This window comes from Piliocolobus tephrosceles, chromosome 2, assembly GCF_002776525.5.
Source record: "Piliocolobus tephrosceles isolate RC106 chromosome 2, ASM277652v3, whole genome shotgun sequence".
NCBI classification, from domain to species: Eukaryota; Metazoa; Chordata; class Mammalia; order Primates; family Cercopithecidae; genus Piliocolobus; species Piliocolobus tephrosceles.
In genome coordinates this window covers 153,661,014-153,682,480 of record NC_045435.1, presented here as the reverse complement: position 1 = coordinate 153,682,480, position 21,467 = coordinate 153,661,014, and the positions used below count along the sequence as shown (strand labels likewise).

At 36.0% G+C, this 21,467-nt stretch overlaps 1 protein-coding gene across 3 annotated transcripts in view; it reads right to left on the bottom strand.

The window, feature by feature from the left end:
• Positions 1-21,467, bottom strand: part of NEK11 (NIMA related kinase 11) — a 237,763-nt gene that overhangs the window by 129,308 nt on the left and 86,988 nt on the right. For 2 of the 3 annotated variants that reach the window (XM_026454179.1, XM_023207420.1), the window contains exons 5-6: positions 17,954-18,018; positions 16,809-16,935 (exon numbers count right to left, since the gene is read on the bottom strand). In XM_026454179.1, coding sequence (XP_026309964.1) covers positions 16,809-16,935; positions 17,954-18,018 — 192 coding nt within the window. The remainder of the gene's footprint in view (positions 1-16,808; positions 16,936-17,953; positions 18,019-21,467) is intronic. The other variant, XM_026454180.1, reaches the window with a different exon arrangement.

Sequence of the window (21,467 nt, the reverse complement as noted above, 5' to 3'; positions counted from 1 at the left end):
TGCATCGTGTGTGTGTGTGTGTGTGTGTGTGTGTGTGAGTATGAAGCAAGAATTCACAAAATTAAAAAAATCAATCAAGATAGAAAAAATCTACACGATGACAAAATTGACACAATTGGCAAGTTGATGTCAATGCAACCAACAATAACAGAATTCAATTTTTTTTCAAGGGCACAGGGAACATTTACCAAAATTGACAATTTACACAGGGCCATAAAGCAAGCCTTAACAGTTTTTAAGGACTGAAATCTTCAAAGCCTGACCACGGTAAAATTGTGCTAGACATGAATAACAGAGCGATAGAGAAAAAGAGATAGTTGAAAAACCATAAACTTTCCAACTGCTTGAAAACTAAGAAATACACATCTAAATAATCCTTAGGTCAAACAATAAATTCAAAATCACTTTTAATAGAATGCTAATGAAGATACCAAATATCAACACACTGAATGCAATTAAGGTGCTTACAGCAAAATTCAAAGTATTAAATGCATATATTACAAAAAAAAAGCTTAAAATCTATCATATAAGTCAACTTGAGAAGCTAAAAATACAGCAAATCACACCAAAGAAAGTTTAAGGAAATAAATTTTAAAAGAGAAAAAATTAATGAAATAGAAATAAACAATAGAAACAAAGTCAGTGACGACTAATACATTTAATAGATCTCTAGTAAGGCTGATCAAGAAAATCAGAAAAAAAAAACACAGATTAACAATAACACAAATAGAAAAAGGTTCAACACTATAGACTCCACAGATATTAGAAAGTATTAAGATGACATTATAAACATGTTTTTTCCAATAAATTTGACAATATGGATAAAATTAACAGTCTTCTAAGAACACAACTTACTGACACAAGAAGAAAAAGATAATCTGAATAGTTTTTTATCTATTAAACAGAGATAATTTCTTATTTAAGGTAATAAAACTCAAAGCAGAATTACCATTTGACCCAGCAATCCCATTTACCCAGAGGAATGTAAATCATTCTACTATAAAAACACATGCATGCATATGTTCATTGCAGCATTGTTCACAATAGCAAAGATATGGAATCAACCTCAATGCCCGTCAATGGTAGACTGGATAAAGAAAATGTGGTACACATAAATGATGGAATGTTATGCAGCCATAAAAAGAATGAGATCATGTCCTTTGCAGCAACATGGATCAACCTGGAGGCAAACTAATAGAGGCACAGAAAACCAAATACTGCATTTTCTCACTTATAAATGGGAGCTAAACATTGACTACATGTGAATGCAAAGAAGGGAACAAAAAACACTGGGGCCTACCTGAGGGTAGAGGGAGAGGAGGAGGTTGAGAAACTCAAAAATAAAAGTAAAGAGGCAGTTGCTGTAACAAACTATAAACAAACAAATAAATAAAGGTTTAAACACAAAAAATACAGTTAACAATAATTTATTATGTATTTCAAAATAGTTAGAAGATTTGGAATGTTCCCAACACAAAGAAATGATAAATGTTTGAAGCAATGAATATCTCAATAACCTAGATTTGATCATTATGCATTGTAAGCTTGTATCAATATACCACATGTGCCCCATAAACATGTACGACTATAATGTATGCATAAAAATTTTTTAATAAAAAAAAACTGCCTATTCTGTACTATGCTTAACACCTGGGTACTGACATAATCTCTACACCAAGCCCATGTGACATAATTTTTATTTATATATATATATAAAACAAACTTGCACATGTACCCCTGAACCTAAAATAAAAGTTTAAAATAATAATAAATGAGATAGACAACAGAAGTATCCCCTGACCCTCTATCTCAAAAGTAAATATTATAAAGCAATCCTTGTAAGAACAGGAGCTATATTTGTTCGGCTTTGTTTTTGCCTACCCATGTATTTTCAGCACAACAACAGAACAGTGGCCAGCTTTATCTTCTCAATAGAGATATTTGTTGAATACAGAAAAATAAAACAAAATAATAAAAAGCCCTTGCAAAGAAAATCTCCAGGACCAGATGGCTTTACTGATAAATTCTTCCAAACACTTAAGAAATAAATAACAATAATATTACTCAACCTCTGCATTTTGTAAGACCAGGACAAGTTTGATACTAAAATATAATAAGAATATTATAGGAAAGGAAAATTACAAGCAAATGTTTTCATGAATGTTGATTCAAATAACCCACATTTACACACACATATTAGCAAATGGAATACAATGACATATTAAAAAGATAATACATCATGACTATGTAGATTTTATTTCAGAAATACAGAGTTGACTTAATATATGAAAATAAATAAATCAAAATACATCTCATTATAGAAAAAAGTTGAAAACCCATATCACCATCTTGATTGATGCAAAAAAGCATTTTATAAAATTCAAAACGTATTGTATTTTTAAAAAGAAGAAAACTCCTAGCACACCAGATATAGGAGGGAACTTCCTTAATCTGAGTTTTTGAAGCTTAAAAATATACAGTAAACATGACACTTATTGGTGAAATATTGAAAGTTTATTATTTTCTTCTGAGATTAGGAACAACATAAGAATGTCTACTATCATCACTTCTATTCAACACTGTAATGAAGGTGCTGCCCAAAGCGATAATGCCAGAAAAAGTAAATTTAAAAAAAAATCTATAAAGATTAGTAAAGAAAACATTAGACTGTCATTAATCATGTCAACATGATTGTGTACAGAAAAAATTCCAAAGACCTGACAAACTGTTAGACTTAACCAGGGAATTATGCAAGACTGCTGAATACAAAGCCCTTCATTTCTATAAACTTGCACAAAAACACACTTAAAGTGGCCCATGAAATACCAACCAAAATCCTAGCAGACATTTTGGCAGGAACTGACAAGCAGATTCTAAAATTTATATGGAAATACAAAGGGACCTGAATAGCCACGGCAATTAAACAAGAACAAATTTAGAAGTTTGTATGACCAAATATCAAGATTTATTATAAAGTTATATTGCTTATATTATAAAGTTATATTACCTATGAAAGTGTGGTATTGGCAAAGAAGAAAAAATATATACCAATGAAATAAAATAGAGGGCTCAAAAACAGATTCACACATATTTAATCACTTGATTAACGCAAAAATAAACTGCACTCCATGGTAGAGGAAAATATGACTTTTTCAACAAATTACACTGGGCCAATTGAATATTCATATAGAAAAAAATGTACTTGGATTTCTGTCTCATACCATGTGGCCACATACACACATAGATCAATTATAGATAGATGTTACTGTGAAAGATAGAATCAAATTGAGTTGGCTTTAAAAGAAAACAGGAGAAGATAGAATCAACTGAGTAGGCTTTTAAAAGAAAACAAAAGACTACCTTCATGATCTTGGAATAGGCAAAGATTTCTTAAACAAGACACAAAAGGCACTAGTGATAAAGTTATGAACTTATAAAATGAACTTCATTAAAATTACAAACTTCTATTCATAAAAAGACATCATTAGGAGAGTAAAAAGGAAGACACATAGTGTAAGAAAATATCTGCAACTCAAATATTCATCAGACTACCAAAATATGGATAAAATTAATTAAAACTTCTATAAATCAACAAGAAAAATGAGAGAATCCAATAGAAAAATGGGCAAAAGACTTAACAAACACTCAATGGGCAAAAGTCATGAGAAGATGCCCAACATTTTTAGTTATCAGAAAAGTGCAAATTAAAACCACTGTATCCTACCACTACATGCTACACACTCATCAGAACGGCTAAAAAGAAAAAGACAGACAATACCAAGTCAGTACTTGTTAAACTATGAAAAAAAAAAGTTTCCTTAGGAAAACAAGAGGGGCTAAATATCACTAAAAAAAAAAATCATCAAGTTGAACCAAATACTTTTACTAATGTAGAATGTGTAATATATTTATGTTATGAATTGCCACAATATACTTAGTTATTTCCCCATAGAAGAATCTATAATTCAAACTTCAAGAATGTCCTCTTATACAGAATAGAAGAGTTACAAGAGACTATAAACATTTGCTCATTTCAAACTCTGGTTTTATCAGTGAGAAAACCAAAGCTGAGAGAGAGGAAGTAATTTGCCCAGAAAGATACCATGTCAGATCAGCTCATGTTGGTATTGGTATTAGTTCTCATCCAATACTTTTTAAAATTTCAAAGTTGCATTGACCGCATTCTGTTATATAACCTAATACACACATCTGAAAACTGAAAGAAATCAAATTTGCAAGTCCAAGTAACAGAAGGCTAGCAATCACTCAGCACCTACGCACTCTCTTCTGATGATTTATGCTCACCCCACATAGGCTCAGGGTCTGCTTGAGGAGATTAGAAACAGAACAAGCTAGACAACCTCTCCTGGCCTGGGCACATCTGAAGGGTTGTATGGGAGCAACAACCCCTGATCCAGAACATTTTAAAGTGTCTTGGAAGCAGCTATTAGATTGTCTCCACCAATAATACAAATGGTAACAACAATAATGATAATAAGAGTAATAACGAATATGATAGCTGGAATGTTAATAGTGTTTACTATGAGCCAGGCCCTCTTCTATGTTCCTTTCGTATTTTAACTCATTGACTTACCCTCACAACAATCCTAATGAGGTAGGAACTATTATTATCATTCCCATTTTTTAGATGAGAAAACCATAAGATTAGGTAAATTGTTCAAGGTTCCATATTGAGTAGGTCATAAAGCTGGGATTGTAGGCCAGGCTATCCGGCTCTAGAGATACAGACTCTCTATGCTATCCTGCTTCTGGATCTTGCACCAATCAGAGCATTTTGGATCATGAAAGGCTCTCTTGAGTTGGAAATCATGGCTAGCCCTGACACAGCCTTTTAAGCAGGGGCTGATTTCCCAAGGTAATTTCAGTTTCTATATAGAATCTTAATTCACTTTTAAAAATCATTGGGGCCTTAGACAACAAGCTATGCAGGGCATCACACTATGGCAAATATAGGGCACACAGACAATGAGACCTTCTGTGGAAAAAGGAAGGCAGACAAGTTTGGTTTTGTCTTTTCATTGCTTGGAAGGAAAGAGGGCTTAGTGGTCTATTAACAGTGAATTGATCACCAAGTCAAATTCTGGTTTGATGGAGATGTAACTCTACTTTGATGAATTTCTTAAGGTTATAAAAAGATGTGGTAGGCCAGGCACAGTGGCTCACACCTGTAATCTCAGTGACTTGGGAGGCTATGGGGGGGCAATGAGTTGAGGCCAGAAGTTTAAGACCAGCCTGGGCAACACAGCAAGACCCCATCTCTACAAAAAATAAAAATATATTAACTGGGTATGGTAGTCCACACCTGTATTCCTAGCTACTCCAGAGGCTGGGGTGGGAGGATCACTTGAGCCCAGGAGTTTGAGGTTACAGTGAGCTATGATTGCACAACTGCACTCCAGCCTAGGCAACAGAGTGAGACCATCTCTAAAAATAAATAAAAATAAAAAAGATATGCAATTATCTGGCTAAAGAAACTATGGAACAATTAGATCTACAAGCTAACTTAGTAATCAATTAATTCTGATATAATACTACAGTACTCTCTGTTTTGGAAATCCTCTCAGTATGCATTGCAATTACCTTTTTCACTTTGATGACTAATATTTGCTTGCACTCTAGCACATAGAGAAGACTTCATTTATCAGTTAGTAACCTGTGGAAACAGACCTGCTATAGTGGTCCCAGTGTACCTACCCCTGGAATGGGCGCCAGTAACCGAAACTTGGACCAATTGATTACAGAAACTACCTTGACACTCAAAGGTAAAAGATTTTTGGTTACCTACCATATCTCAGAGCCTCTGTCAGTGTTTCCCAAACTTTAACATACATGCAAATCACTTAGGGGTTTTGTTAAATACACACGGTAGGTAACCAAAATACATATGGTGACTATATTTCTATGTACCAAGTGTTTTTTTTTTTTTTTTCTAGTTTCCAGCCAGACATTTCCATATAGGAATCATCTAAAACTCTTCACTTCCATCCTTTTAAAATAATTTTATTTTATTTGACTCCCAGGTCTTCAATCTGCTGATACAAAAGTAGATTGGGGGTGGGGGAGAGCTGAAATAAACAAGTGAGACGTGTGTTTTACTTAGAAGTCTATGATTTGCATTCCTTTCTTTTTCCAAAATACAGACAACTTTGAAGAGGTAAGCAAATAAATCCCTGAGGGATTGAATACAAGCAATGAAAAAGAAGGCTGGGATCAGGTGTCTGTGAAGCAAATTACACCTGAACTCCATAAACTTACCATCTGTCCAAGTTGAACAACTTGTCCAGAACTACTGAGAAAATTTCTGAAGCACAGGTTGATTGACAATAAATCACAAATGTAACTCAGGCTTTGTCTTGTCTTAAGGTAACTAAATTGACGCTTCAAAATCTGCCAGACTCTGCAAAGGCAGGCCTGCCCCAGGGCAATGCATGACTCTAGTTGGTTAGGAAGTTTTGTTGATCTTCTAGATAATGTTTTTATTTGATGTAATTGAGGAGCATCCTGATACATTCATCTAGAAAAGAGCAATCAGTTCAATCTATGGAAAGAGTAATAGAAATGTAATACAAGAGTAGTGGGTTTTGCTTTAGTGTGTATCACCCTAAAAGAAAGTCTTTACTTAGGTAGAATTGAGTATTAACCTAAATTCAATCTAAATATAATGAAATGAAAATAAATATAACGAAAAACATTGGGCTGCTTGAAGTAATAGTACTTAAGAAACAATATTATATAGCAATTGCTTATGAATAACCTACCATATCTCAGAACCTCTATCAGTGTTTCCCAAACTTTAACATATATGCGAATCACTTAGGGGTTTTATTAAAATGCTGATTCCAAGCATTTGTGGAGAAACAGTGTATACAGTGGAAGCATAGATTTTAGATCTTTCTTGAATCCATATATGAAAACAGAGCAGCTACAGAACAAAACTCAAAATCCATGAATAATATTTATTATAATTTATAATAAAGTCAGGTGATAAGGTGTCCCCTTGAACCTCACAGTGCAAGTGAAGGAACACAAACCACATAGCTACATGACTGGCATAGTATCAGCATCTCTGTGAGAAGAAGCAGAGGGAAGCAATGGAGTGATCAAGGGACATGACAACAGAAGAACCTCAAACTATCCACAGTAGGCCAATCTAAGCATAGCAATTAAACCCAGCAGGGGTTATGCCCAATCCAAAAGCAGGATGAATGCAAGAAACTCCAAGATAAGGCTTAAAGCAGCTGGAGTAAAATAGTTCAGGGCTGTCCAAAGGAATTTATTGAGGCCGGGCGTGGTGGCTCAAGCCTGTAATCCCAGCACTTTGGGAGGCCGAGATGGGCGGATCACGAGGTCAGGAGATCAAGACCATCCTGGCGAACACGGTGAAACCCCGTCTCTACTAAAAAAAAATACAAAAAACTAGCCAGGCGAGGTGGCGGGTGCCTGTAGTCCCAGCTACTCGGGAGGCTGAGGCAGGAGAATGGCATGAACCCGGGAGGCGAAGCTTGCAGTGAGCTGAGATCTGGCCACTGCACTCCAGCCTGGGCGACAGAGCGAGACTCTGTCTCAAAAAAAAAAAAAAAAGAATTTATTGAACTCATGGAAACGTTCTTATTTCTACAAACAATAGCCACCAGCCACATTTGGCTTTTGAGCACTGAAAATGTGGCTAGCGTGACTGATGAGCTGAATTTTTTAAAGAATATTTAAAAAGAAAAGTGAACTCATTTATTTTATCATATTCTAATATACTGTCACATTTTAGGGAAGATGACCCATAAAATTATAGACAAAACAAGGTTTGGGTGCATTTTCTCCTGTTCATACCAGCTCTTTCTAATTACTTTCCTCTACAACTGAACTTTACAATGTTTCAAGGAAGATTATCAAATCTCTCTCCACTGTAGTGGTCCCATGTCCTCCATATCATAAGAATGTGGCTAATGGAGGAAAAAGATCAAAACCAGTGAGTGAGGAGGACAAAGAGACCACAGGGTGGCAGAAGAGAAAAACTGACCAAAAGTCAAAGCTTCTTTGCATCTTTAGCTGTTCTTGAGGTCACAGTTACAGATTCTACGCAAACCATACAACTTGGGAAAGGATGTGGACAGTGTTCGGAGTTGGGGTAGGGAGGTAGGTTGGCAATGGAAACAATGATCAAAGCATCCTTACATCACCAACAGTTATTCACTCAGCCACTCCATCAAGACCGAATATGGCAACAGCCAGCACTCTCATGGGGCATCAACTGCTTCATACTTTGACCGAATTGCTATGTTCCAACTGCTTTAATAATTTTATATCATCTCCGGAGGCTCTTTTATGATGGACAGAACATTAAAAGTAGTAGAACGGGTCAGGTTAATAGAAGACCTACCTATCTTCCTCCTTTGGTCTTCACCAATCTTCTCCCTCCTGTCAGTTTTCTATAGCCCAGCTGGCATCATAATAAGACTGATTCCCCTGGTAGATTGATTGCTCTTTGCAAATATTCTTTTTCCCTTCCCCCATGGGGGGAATTGGCACAGGACTTGCTTCAGTCAACGGAATATAGGTGGATACGAAGTGTGTCACAACTAACTGAGTGGAGGATCTAAAGGCAGACATATGCTCTCTCTCTAGCACTGTATTGTCCATGTTAGCTCAGAGCATAACCTGTGTCCTGGAACTGGGAAAACCATGGATCAGAGCAGGACTGCAACTTGGAACAGAAACTCAGTTAATCTGCAGTCCTCATGTAATGCCAAAAATAAATATACGAAGTAACTGAGAGTTTTTTGGAGTTCTTTGTTACAGCAGCAAAGCTGACTGATACATCATTCCTCTGCTTAACAGCCTTTAGCAGTTTCTTATACTCCAGAAGAGTACAAGCTTCTTATCATAATTACATGGGTCATTCACAATCTGACCCCTGCCCGCCCTTCAGTCAAATGTACCAGCACTCCCCTCCTTGCCACACACATACTTTGTCCTACAGCTAATCAGAAGACCCTGAGCTTTCTCATGCTTCCATGTCCTTTCATACCTTTTCTCAGAGTCTTTCAGGAGTCAGAGAAGGTCTAAGTCATTTGTAACTACTTTTAAATTCCCAGTATATTTTTTAAATGAATAAATACCACAAGAAAGTTTCAAAATTGGAGGTATATCTGAAATTTTGGCATTAAATAAATAAACACCTTTAACATATGCCACCTCATTTGGAGATAACTTTAAACACATACATTTGAAGCCCTTTGTGAATGAGAAGGCCCTGGCCAAATGGTTCTTCTGGCCAGCCACTTTCTTTCCCTACATAGTTCCCTCCCTCTTCTCCCAGTGGGCACCCCTCATTTTTGGTCATTGACATTGGGTCTTTTTACCTGAAATACATTTGCCAAACTCTTATCCATTTTTTCCCCATCCTGAGCAGGAATCATGCACTCTCTAAGACTGTAGCTGATGCTCTCTACCCCTATCCCCAGCTGTCAATCACTCTCCGCTTTATACATCAGAACATGTATTGTACTATAACAGTATACAGCAATTTGTTTACATGTTTATCATTCCTTTGAGGACAGAAACCTTGATGTCTTCACGTCTCTTCCTTTCTGCAAATACTACCTTAGGGGCAAGAAAGAGTAAGGCTAAAGGTATGAGCTGTTCTGGTACACCACCTTTCTGAGGTAGGAGGAGAAGCCCTAATTTACAAATTTCCATGGTATAAATACCATGGTTGTTTTCAAGTTACTAATGTGACATCAGTGAACACTGACTTGAGAAGAATTATAGATAATTGGGTCTTATGAGCTGGTATGAGCCACTGAATCATGGGAGTGATAGAAAGATAAGGCTGGAGTCAGGCGGTCCAGTGCTGGGGCAGACATTGGGGTGGGGGTTGGGAGAAAGAAGGCAAGGTCAGGAGGAGTGAAAGAAGAGTTCTGAGGCACATGGAAAAGTTGCTGGTCTGGAAGTTCTCAGCTCTGGTCCAGGTTCTTGGGTTCTACCCACCAAACAGACCAGCAAGTAGAGTGCCAGATTTCTCTCCCGGCACAAGCCTCTTCTCTTAAGCAATTTATTGAGCCTTTTGATATAAAGAAAACGAACACTGCCAGATTGTCATATGGAGGCCTAGATTAGAGGCTACTTCTCAACTCCTGCCTGCTGCTTCTCCTGATGAAGTCCTGTTCCAGTCATCACTGCTGCATAAAAAACCACCCCAAACCTTAGTACCTTAAAACAACAATAATCAGTCATTTTGATCATGAATCTTTTTGGTCAGAGACTGACAGGGAAGCCTTGAATCTGTTCCCCATAGCATCTGCTGGTGATGTTCAACTGAGGCTTAAGGATCCACTTCCAAGATGGCTCACGCACATGACTGGCCAATCAATGCTGGCTATCAGCTGGAAGCTCAGTGGGGGTAAAGATCAAAGGCCTTGGTTCCTCTCAATGTGGCCCTCTCCATGTTGGCCTCTCAATGTGCCACTCAGGCTTCCTCACAACAGGGTAGTTGGGTTCCAAGAACAAGAATTTCAAGAGAACCAAGCAAAATCTATGTTGCTTTTATTATCTAGATTCAGAAGTCACATAGCATCAATTTTGCCATAATCACAGCCTTACCCAAATTAAAGGTGAGGGAATACAGACCCCAACTCTCAATAAGAGTGTGTCAACATCACATTATAAAAAGAACATGTGAGAAGTGATAGGTTATGATGGCCATTTTTGGAAAATACAATCTGCCACATGCCCCTATGGATCGTGGGACATTTTACCTTATGCTCCCATCCAAAGAGGTCTCTTTCCTCAGAAACCCAGGCCCTGCCCAGGCTCTCATGGCCACACTCTTTCCTCACCCCTGATGCTCCTTGCTACAAAGTGCCCAATCCTGGAATTTGAAAGATTCAACCCCAATTTGACTTCCTATAGAAAGACTAGTCTCAACTAGGGATTCCAAGACTTAAATTTAAAAAGCAACTTAAACAATGAAGTGTGGTGATAAGATTTAATACTTACCAAATAAATTTGCATGTTTGAAATAAGAACTTGTTAACACAAGTAAATTTTTCTTTTAGTAAGAGGAATGAAAGAAAATTCTGAGCTAAGCCTCCCTCTCCAAGTCTCCCACAGAATTAACAAAACAAGAGTATATAAATTTGCCACATCATTTATTAATGACTTAAATCTGCTTGGTCTTCTATAATCTTCTTATACTTATATATTAATATCTTTTTCTAGATTCAGGAAGTTCTCTGTTATTATTCCTTTTAATAAACTTCTTACTCCTATTTCTTTCTCCACTTCCTCTTTAAGGCCAGTAACTCTTAGACTTGCCTTTTGAAGCTATTTTCCACATCTTGCAGGTGGGCTTCATTCGTTTTTTTTTTTCTTTTTTCTCTTATCTCAGAGCTCTGCGTATTTTCCAATATCCTGTCTTCAAGCTTACTAATTATTTCTTCTACTTGATCAATTATGCCATTAAGAGACGCTGATGCATTCTCCAGTCAATTGGATTTCTCAAGTCCAGAAATTCTGCTTGATTCTTTTTAATTATTTCACTGTCTTTGTTAAATTTATCTGATAGAATTCTGAATTCCTTCTCTGTGTTATCTTGAATTTTGTTGAGTTTCCTCAAAACAGCTATTTTGAATTATCTGTCTGAAAGGTTGCATTTCTCTGTTTCTCCAGGATTGGTGCCTAGTGCCTTATTTAGTTTGTTAGGTAAAGTCATGTTTTCCTGGTTGGTCTTGACACTTGTGAATGTTCATCAGTGCCTGGGCATTGAAGAGTTAGGTATTTATTGTAGTATTCACTGTCTGGGCTTGTTTGTACCCATCCTCCTTAGGAAGGCTTTCCAGGTATTTGAAAATACTTGGGTGTTGTGATCTAAGCTACATTTGCATTGGGGCTACCCCAAGCCAGTAACACTGTAGTTCTTACAGACTTGTAGAGGTACCACACTTTGGTGGTCTTAGATAACATGCAGAATAATTCTTTGGATTACAAGCCAAAGACTCTTGTTCTTTGCTTACTTTCTCCCAAACAAATGGAGTCTCTGTATTGAGTTGCCTGGAACTGAAGGTAAGGTGACACAAGCACTCCTTTGGTCAACACTACCTGAAGCCAGCATGGCACCCTGTAACCACTTCCTATTACCTATGTTCACTCAAGGCCCTGGGGCTCTACAATCAGCAGATGATGAAGCCAGCCAGGTCTGTGTCCTTCCCTTGAGGGGTGTGAGTTTCCTAGGTCCTGGGCAGGTCCAGAGATGCTCTCCCAGAGCCAGGGACTAGAGTTAAAAACCTTAGAAATCTGCATGGTGTTCTATTCTACTGTGGCTGTGCTGGCACTCAAGCCATATGACACAGTCCTTCCCACTCTTCCCTCCCCTTTCTATGTGCAGAAGAGCTTCACTCCATAGCCACCACCACTACAGGCCTATAGGGAATATTCCCAGGCTACCACTGATGCGCAATTAAGGCCTAAGGACTCTTCCTTCAGCTTGTGGTGAATACCACCAGGCCTGAAACTCGTCCCTCAGGGCAGTGGCTCCCCTCTGGCCCAGGGAAGGTCCAGAAATGCTATCCAAGAGCTAAGACATGGAATCAGGGACTCCAAGATCTCACTTGGTCCTCTAGACCACTGTGGTTGAGCTGTTACCTGGTTTTTGGTTCTTATGAAAGTGATTCCTCTGTGTAGACAGTTGTAAAACTTGGTCTTCCTCAAAGGATAAATGCTTGAGGAGAAGGATACCACATTTACCATGATGTGATTATTCCGAATTGCATCCCTATATCAAAATATTTCATGTACCCCATAAATATATACATCTACTGTGTACCCACAAGAATTAAAAATTTAAATTTTTTTAAAACCTAGTGTTCCTGGGGAGGGCCATGATCAGTGGGGTCCTTTTCAGCCATCTTGTACTGTCACTCCTCCATCAATATCAATTTAACAAGGATTTATTAGCTATGTTATTAATCTTTTTAAAATTCATCAGGCCAAATTAGTACTATCTACAGAGTTTGTATCAACCATTTCATTCTAGTCATTGAAAAAAAATATATTAATGCTCAAATATACTTCACCTGACTGCAATGTTTTCTTACCCAAGCTTCTATTGGATGAAAAAACTGACACCAGTGCTTATTCCCTAGGAAAGCACTCCCTAGTCAATAGCTTCCTTCTGAATCCATATAAGAACTTTCCAGGCCATGGGCAATGAAAAAAAATGAATTCTTTTGCTCCAGAGCTTTCTTCACTAAGAGGGAGCTGATGAAGCTGTTGGCTGCCAGCTACTAGATGGCCCCATTTTAGTTACAGGAAATGCTGCCAAGTTGGACTGTATTTCTCAAAAAAAATAGGCTGTTGTCCCCATCCCTTCCCTGACCATCCTGGAAATGTTCTTCTGTAAGAATACTTTCTTGGTCCTGGCAGGTCAGGCAGGTGCTGGTTCTTCTCTATTTTCTTCTACCCATAGCTAATCCATGTCTGATACTTCGGCCGCAAGATCACAAGAGCCTGAGTCCAATGTTGGGCATGAACTAGACTCCTTCTCTGTCCGCTACCCAACCAACCTCCACACCAAATCTCCAAGAAGAACCCTGAGAGCTTCACAGTACAGTCTGGATGTTGCCACTATTCTCACCACTGTTCCCTTTACTTAAATCACTCAAAGAATATGGGGGCTACAAGATCAAAGAGCCATCTGGTTGGCTTCTCACAACAAAGTACACGAGACCAACAGTGAAATATTGTTTTCTTTCTGTTTAATTGCAGTACCATTATTCAAATAATGTTGTCCTTTATTTGTTTCTCTTACCAAAATAACATACTCTAACTATTCATAGTTTAAATCAATTTAATGAGCTGGCCTACGAACCCAACTCATATTTGTATTTCTCCTGTGAGTATAAGAGTATTCAACAATTGCTTATACAAATCAGCTGTGATCAAAGCATTGTCCTCAGTAAACCTAATTATCCTAACTTTGCAAATCACTTTATAAACTTTTGGAACCTAACTCACTTTTAGGAGAAGGACTTCCTGTACTGAATGCTATAAATAAATGAAGCCGGAAAAGTTTAACAGATTTCAGAATGAAGATAATGTTACATATGAGCAAACATTAACAGATGAAAACATAATTAGTATTAGGCCAATTCTCCTTTAAGCAAATTCTCCTTTAAGCATTATAAATATATTATGTACAGCTATTAGTGCTAAAATAAAACACTTGTCAATTATTCATAAGTGTTTCCAATCCTAAAAAAAAAATCCACAATAAACAGATGCTACATACTGAGATTCAGAGACAGGTTCTCGACCTCATTCAATCTAATTTTTCTAAGAATGTCTACTAAAGATTACTCGTCACATGTATGTATCTGCCACTATAATTAATAGTTCTCTTATTCTTCCCATTTTAGGTTTGGCAATAGAAATTTCATTACCAGATAAGCCCACTTTGATTCTGATACAACCAAGGTAATTACTAAATCCATAATAAGGTGGTTACTTGGGGTCAGGATGATGATGAATCCTAAGCTTGTACTTGCTGAAAAGTTAATAATCTCTTCAAGGAGAGCTAACCTAAAGCTCAGAGAAGCACATTAAAATCCTTCAGCATTTGTTATATTTTGGAGGTTTTGGTTGGTTTTTTTTTCTTTAGTCAGATATTTTTATAATCCTAAACTACAGCAATACTGTCTGATATCCCATAATTCTCCATTATAGTAATAGTAAGAGCAGGAGCAATTTTTTTTTAAAAAGAAATAACACTGACATAACTGAGACAAATACTCTATGCTTTCCTTTCCTCTCCGTGGGTTCTTTGCTTTCATCTTCTAGGAGACATTCATCTGATCTGGAAAGCAGATACAGATGCCTGTCAAAAGGAGCCAGGTTTGTTACATATAATTCCAAAAACTTAAATGATAGGCTTTGTAAATTAATTTACTCTTAATTCAGATGACATAATATCTTCCTGAGATACCATATAACCTTAAACTATAAAGATATATATTTGAGTCTATTTAAAAATGTCTATAAAATTAATTTTTAAAATTAGATGTAAAGAGATATATAGGTACATAATTGAAATTCAATCTGAAGCAAAGCCTGAAATTGATTTCTCAAACTAGAGAAAGGGACTCCAAAAGAAGCAAGATTTCTCCTGATAGGTAGGAATCCTATCACTTTTGCTTTACACCTAAGGGATGTTACATAGTTCTGGGCAAATAGTAGAAGTTCAATAAAGCAAAATTTAAAGGAACTCATTAGTTATTCCTCTAAAAATACCTTTGTGATGTTTGGTTCTGTTTGGTTTGGGTTTTCCTTTTCTTTTGGATGTGGTAGTTAAGCGGGTTAGAAGGAAAGAAGAGAGAAGATGATAGGTGAATTGGAAAAGACCTCCAGGGCAGAAGTAAGCCAATGATTTAAAAAAAACAAAAAAAAAAAACCTGTCAATAATTTAGAAATGAACAATTGCAAGACTGAATTGAAAGGACAGGATTTGTGGGGAACTGCCATACCTAGACCTAATCTTGACAATGTTCTCTCCCATTTGGTAGGCACGAGAACAAGGAACAGATAACGACCCTTGTGAAAATCCTAAGCAATATCCCCTGTTGTGGTTCACTTTCCCCTAACCAGAGAAAATGTAATTTTCTACTTTGTCTTCTTTAGAAGAGTGAAGTGAGCACATCTTTTGCACCGCTTATCTTTGAAAGCTCAGAACTATTTATGTTGATTTGTATACAATAATTATTTACTTAATTAACTAGCCCTCAGCTAGATTGTTCTTTCAGTCCTTAACAAGCAGAAAAGTATATATTAAGATTCCTCTTCAAAGGAAAAGAAATAGGACCTATTGCTTACGCTAGAATATACTGAACACAGTTTTCCACATGGCTTCTGCAGTGAGATTTCACCTAGTTCCATAACAAGCAAGGAGAAATTACTTTGATACAAGAGCTCAGAGAAACTGAGACATCGCAGATGTATCTATCACTGAAAATCCAGAAATTTTAAAATTTAGTTTATCCTAGTCCAGGCACGGTGGCTGACACCTGTAATCCCAGTACTTTGGGAGGCTGAGGCGGGCAGATCATGACGTCAGGAGATTGAGACCATCCTGGCTAACACAGTGAAACCCTATTTCTACCAAAAATACAAAAAAATTAGCCGGGCATGGTGGCGGGCACCTGTAGTCCCAGCTACTTGGGAGGCTGAGGCAGGAAAATTGCTTCAACCCAAGAGGCGGAGGTTGCAGTGAGCCGAGATCATGCCACTGCACTCCAGCCTGGGCGACAGAGCGAGAATTGGTCTCAAAAAAAAAAAAAAAAAAAAAAAAAATAGTTTGTCCTTAAAGCCAGTATCTTTAGTAAAATTCTTAAAAGTAACAAAAAGAAAAAATATATAGAAAATCTGTACATTCCCCACAGAGATTGAAGTTAATCTTAAAATAGAATAAGGACAGTACTTAGGGTTACAAATACTTTATTTAATAGGTTAACAGAAATGTATTAAAATTTAATGCTTACGGTACATTAATAACTTTCCCTTGTGATTCAGGAACTAAAAATCCAAAACCAACTAATTAATCAATGAATAAAAAGAATTTCTGAAACTAGTTTAATGAAATATATCAAGCTCTAAATGCAAAAGAACTTCCTTTACTCTGGTCACAGAAATATTCACATCAAAGGGATAAAGTGAATGTTTGCAGCAAGCAAATGAGCTGAAAGACAAAATGTACCATTCTTTTAGGACAGCAGATGAAGAGTCTAGCCCACTAGCCCACTCACCAGATGTCCGACTTTGTGTCATAGCCTTGGTGTTTCAGAGCCTCAGGACTCATATAATGGGGAGTTCCAGTTAAAGTTGTGGCCAGGTCACAGGATCCCATTAGGAGTCGAGAAACTCCAAAATCTCCTTGAAAAAATAATTAATTTTTATGAATACTTTAAGCCAACAGAAAATTAGCCCTGGAAATTAACAACTGAATGAGTGCCTAATTTGACCATTTTATTATGCAATGGTTCATAGTATTTTAACAGGAAAGAGAAGTAATATATCTTAAATTACACAATGCTGGTAAATAGCTTTAAAAACATAAGTTTTATAGGAGAAGGAAGACTTAGAGCCAGGAAAGTGAATTATGTAAGCTAAAATTCTTCTGGAAATATGGGAAACTAGACAATGTGATATAAAAAGCTATTTCAAGTCTGAATAATGGCAAACAATGATTTTGGAAAAACTAAACAAGATGATATACAATTTCACCTGAGGGGGGAAGAATTTCTTCTTAAATTTATAGTAAAGGAGAGTTTTAAAGAAAAAGATCTGAGACATTTTAAGAACATGACTATGACTACAAAAATCTGAATCTATCAGCTTTTTTATACTTGCCTAACTAGTTGTACGCTTTTATTCCTTCCTTCCCCAAGAACACCCTATATGATGATTAGATGATCCAGTAGCTGGTATGAGGAGAAGTACAGTTCTGAAGAACTAAAGGTTAATAAAGCCATTATGTCAACATTTTAATAATCTATAACCGCTTATTGCTTGTGATGAAATAATATAAATGAGAAACCCGTAGTAACTAATCAAACCAGTAAAAAGACTCTAATAACTTGTAAAGTGCCTGGCATGACACAGGGAACTCAAAGTATATTTGAAAATCTATCACATATGTGGTAAATTTGTATACCTCAATTTATATCAGATACTCAGAAACAAAATAATTAGGTATGGTTGGGCCCATCAGGTAAGAAACCTGGGAAATTTAGTGTTTGTTTCAGCAGCACACATACTTAAAAATTGGAGAAATTTAAATAAACCAATGATTACTCTAACACTTCCATGTACCATTTACTTAAATTTGATATGATAATATCTAGAATACACTGTTCTGTGTTTTTGGAATTCATACTTTTTAAAATCTTACCAATTTTAAGTAGATTATTTTTCAGAAATATATTCTTTGACTTTAAGTCTCGATGAAGTATCCTCCTACAAAAGGCAAAAAAGATACACAACTTCATGCAGAATATAAAATGTTTAAATCCCCATGTAAATAATATATATTGTTGCATGTGATTTATACATAAATATATACTCCCATAGATATATCTTTCAATGTTTAAAAGCTACAAAGTCACACCACTTTCCAGTTTCCCTGTTTGAGGAAACAAAAGTTTTAAAATAAAGATTTTAAAGGGTGAGGAACATGTGGTTTGGAGAAAGGTGATATGCTTTCAACTATTTCAGTAGGCTATATTTTATTATGTTTTTGTAGCATAATCTACGTAGTACTATATCCAGTCACCATATCCTCAATTGATAGACCAGTTTGTAATCTATTATTACCCAAATGTCCAAGTTTTGTATACTTGTGAAAATAATAATGTTGTTGATGACATTTAAGAATAGGTAACATTTATTAAATCTGACTACAAGCCAGTACTGTAAATTATGTCAGTTAAGACCTTTATTTTATGGAATTATGAAGAACTAGGAAACTTGAAAATCTTTACATAAAAAACTAAAATGCTGAATAAAGTATACAAATATCTTCATATACGCACGGTTGAGCTCACATAAAAATGAGAAAAATTCCCTGGGAATTACTCAAAAAGAAAATGAAAGTCATTCTAGGCCATAAAACATTAAAAAATTTGAAAGAAGAGAAATCATACCATTTCTTCTCTCACATCAAAATGGAATCAAATTAGAAATTAATAACAGAAAGAAAACTGGAAAATCACAAAATATGTGAATATAAAACCACACACTTCTAAACAGTGAAGACGAAATCTCAAGAGAAATCTTAAAATATTTTGAACTAAATGAAAATGAAAACACACTTTATCAAAATTTGTGCGATATAGCAAAAGCAGTGCTTAGAGGGAAATGTATAGCATTTAATGTATATATTAGAAAAAAAAGGAAAATCTAAAATCAGTTATCTAAGCTTCCACCACAGAAAACTAGAAAAGAAAAGCAAATTAAATCCAAAGTAAGCAGAAATACTACAGTAGAAATAATAAAATTGAAAACAAGAAACCAATAAAGAATATCAATGAAAATAAAAGCCGGTTCTTTGAAAAGATCAATAAAATCAACCAGCCTCTAGCCAGCCTAACTAAAATAAAAAGATAGAAGACAAAAACTATTAAAATCAAAAATGAAAGAGAGGGTGTCACTACAGATTCTGTGGACATTAAAAGAATAAAAAAGCAACACTATTAACAATCTATAACCACAAATTTGATAACATAGATTATAGAACCAATTCCTTCAAAGCTACAAGCTGCCAAAAATCACACAAGAAGAAGCAGGCAATTGAATAGGCCCATCTTCATTAAATAAATTCAATCAATAATTAATAAGTTTCCAAATAAAAAACACTAGGCCCAGATAGGTTCACTGGCAAATTCTACCAAATATTTAAGGAAGAAATTACACCAAATATCTATAATCTCTTTCAGAAAATAAAAGCAGAGGAAATACTCCCTAACTCATTTTAAGATGTCAGCATCATCCCAATATTAAAACCAAACAAAGACATTACAAGAAAAGAAAACTAAAAACCAGTATCTCTGATGAATGTAGATGCAAAAATCCTCAATGAAATATTAGCAAATCAAATCCAACATTGTAGGCCAGGTGAGGTGGCTCATTCATGTGGTCCAAGCACTTTGGGAGGCCGAGGTAGGCAGATCACCTGAGGTCAGGAGTTTGAAACCAGCCTGGCCAACATGATGAAACTCCATCTCTACTAAAAATACAAAAGTTAGCTGGGTGTGGTGGCGGGCGCCTGTAATCCCAGCTACTTGTGAGGCTAAGGCAGGAGAATTGCTTGAACCTGGGAGACAGAGGCAGCAGTGAGCTGAGATCACCCCACTGCACTCCAGCCTGGATGACAGAGCGAGATGCTGTCTAAAAAATATACATATTATACACCACAACCAAGTGGGATTTATACTAGGTATGCAAAGCTGCTTTAACATTTGAAAGTCAATTAATGTAATCCATCACATCAACAGAATAAAGAAGAAAAATCACATGAAAATATCAATAGATGCAGAAAAAGAAATTGACAAAATCCAATACCCATTCATAACAATAACTCTGATAAACTAGAAATAGGGAATATTTACAACAAACCTACAGCTAACATCACACTTTACAATGAGAACCCTGAAGTTTTTCTCCTGATATCAGGAACAAGGGAAAAATGTCCCCTCTAATCATTTATTTTCAACATTATACTGAAAGTCCTAGCTAATTAAGTAAAACAAGAAAAAGAAGTGTAAAAGGTCTACAGATGGAAAAAGAAAAAACAGACTCTCTCTGTTCACAGATGACATGATCATCTAAGTAGAAAATCCAAAATCCAGGAGAAAAGAATACTCCTGGAATTAAGAAGTAATTGTAGCAATGCTGCAGAATACAAGATTGATATACAAAAATCAATTGCTTTCATATATACCAGCAACGAACAAGTAGAATTTGACATTAAAATTAAAATATACTTACATTAGTACCCCCAAAATGAAACACTTAGGTATAAATCTAATAAAATAGGTACAAGATCTATATGAGGAAAACTACACAACTGTAATGAAAAAAAAAAAATCAAAGAAGAACTAAATAAATGGAAAAATAATCCATGTTCATGGATGGGTAGACTCAATATTGTCAAGATATGGATTCTTTCCAAATTGATCAATAGATGCAATGTAACCCCAATCAAAATCCCAGGAAGTTATTTTGTAGACATTGATAAACAGATTCTAAAATTTGTATGGAAAGGCAAAAGACCTATATTTGGTCATTTGAAGGAGAACAACAATGTTGGGGGACTGATACTACCTGATGTGAAGACTTTCTATAAAGTACAGTAATTAAGACAGTATAGTACTGGGGAGAAAAAAAAGATCAATAAAACAGAATAGAGAGCCCAGAAATAAAATTGCATGAATACAGTCAACTGATCTTTGACAGAGAAGCAAAGGCAATGCAATGGAACACAGTTGAAACAACTGGGCATTCATATACAATAGATGAATCTAGACACAGACCTTACAGCCTATGCAAAAATTAACTCAAAAATGAATCACAGGCCTAAAAAACGTAAAACGTAAAACTATAAAACTAGTAGAAAAAAATACGTGATAAAATCTAGATGATTTTAAGTTTGGTGATAACTTTTAAAATAGAACACCAAAGGCACAATTCATGAAGTAATTGATAAGCTAGACATTATTAAAATAAAAAATTCCTGCTCTGCAAGAAAACACTGTCAAGATAATAAAAAGATAAGCCATAGACTGGGAGAAAAGATTTGCAAAAGACATATCTGATAAAAAGATTGTTGGCTGGGCGCAGTGGCTCATGCCATGTAATCCGAGCACTTTGGGAGGCTGAGGCGGGCAGATCACAAGGTCAGGAGATCG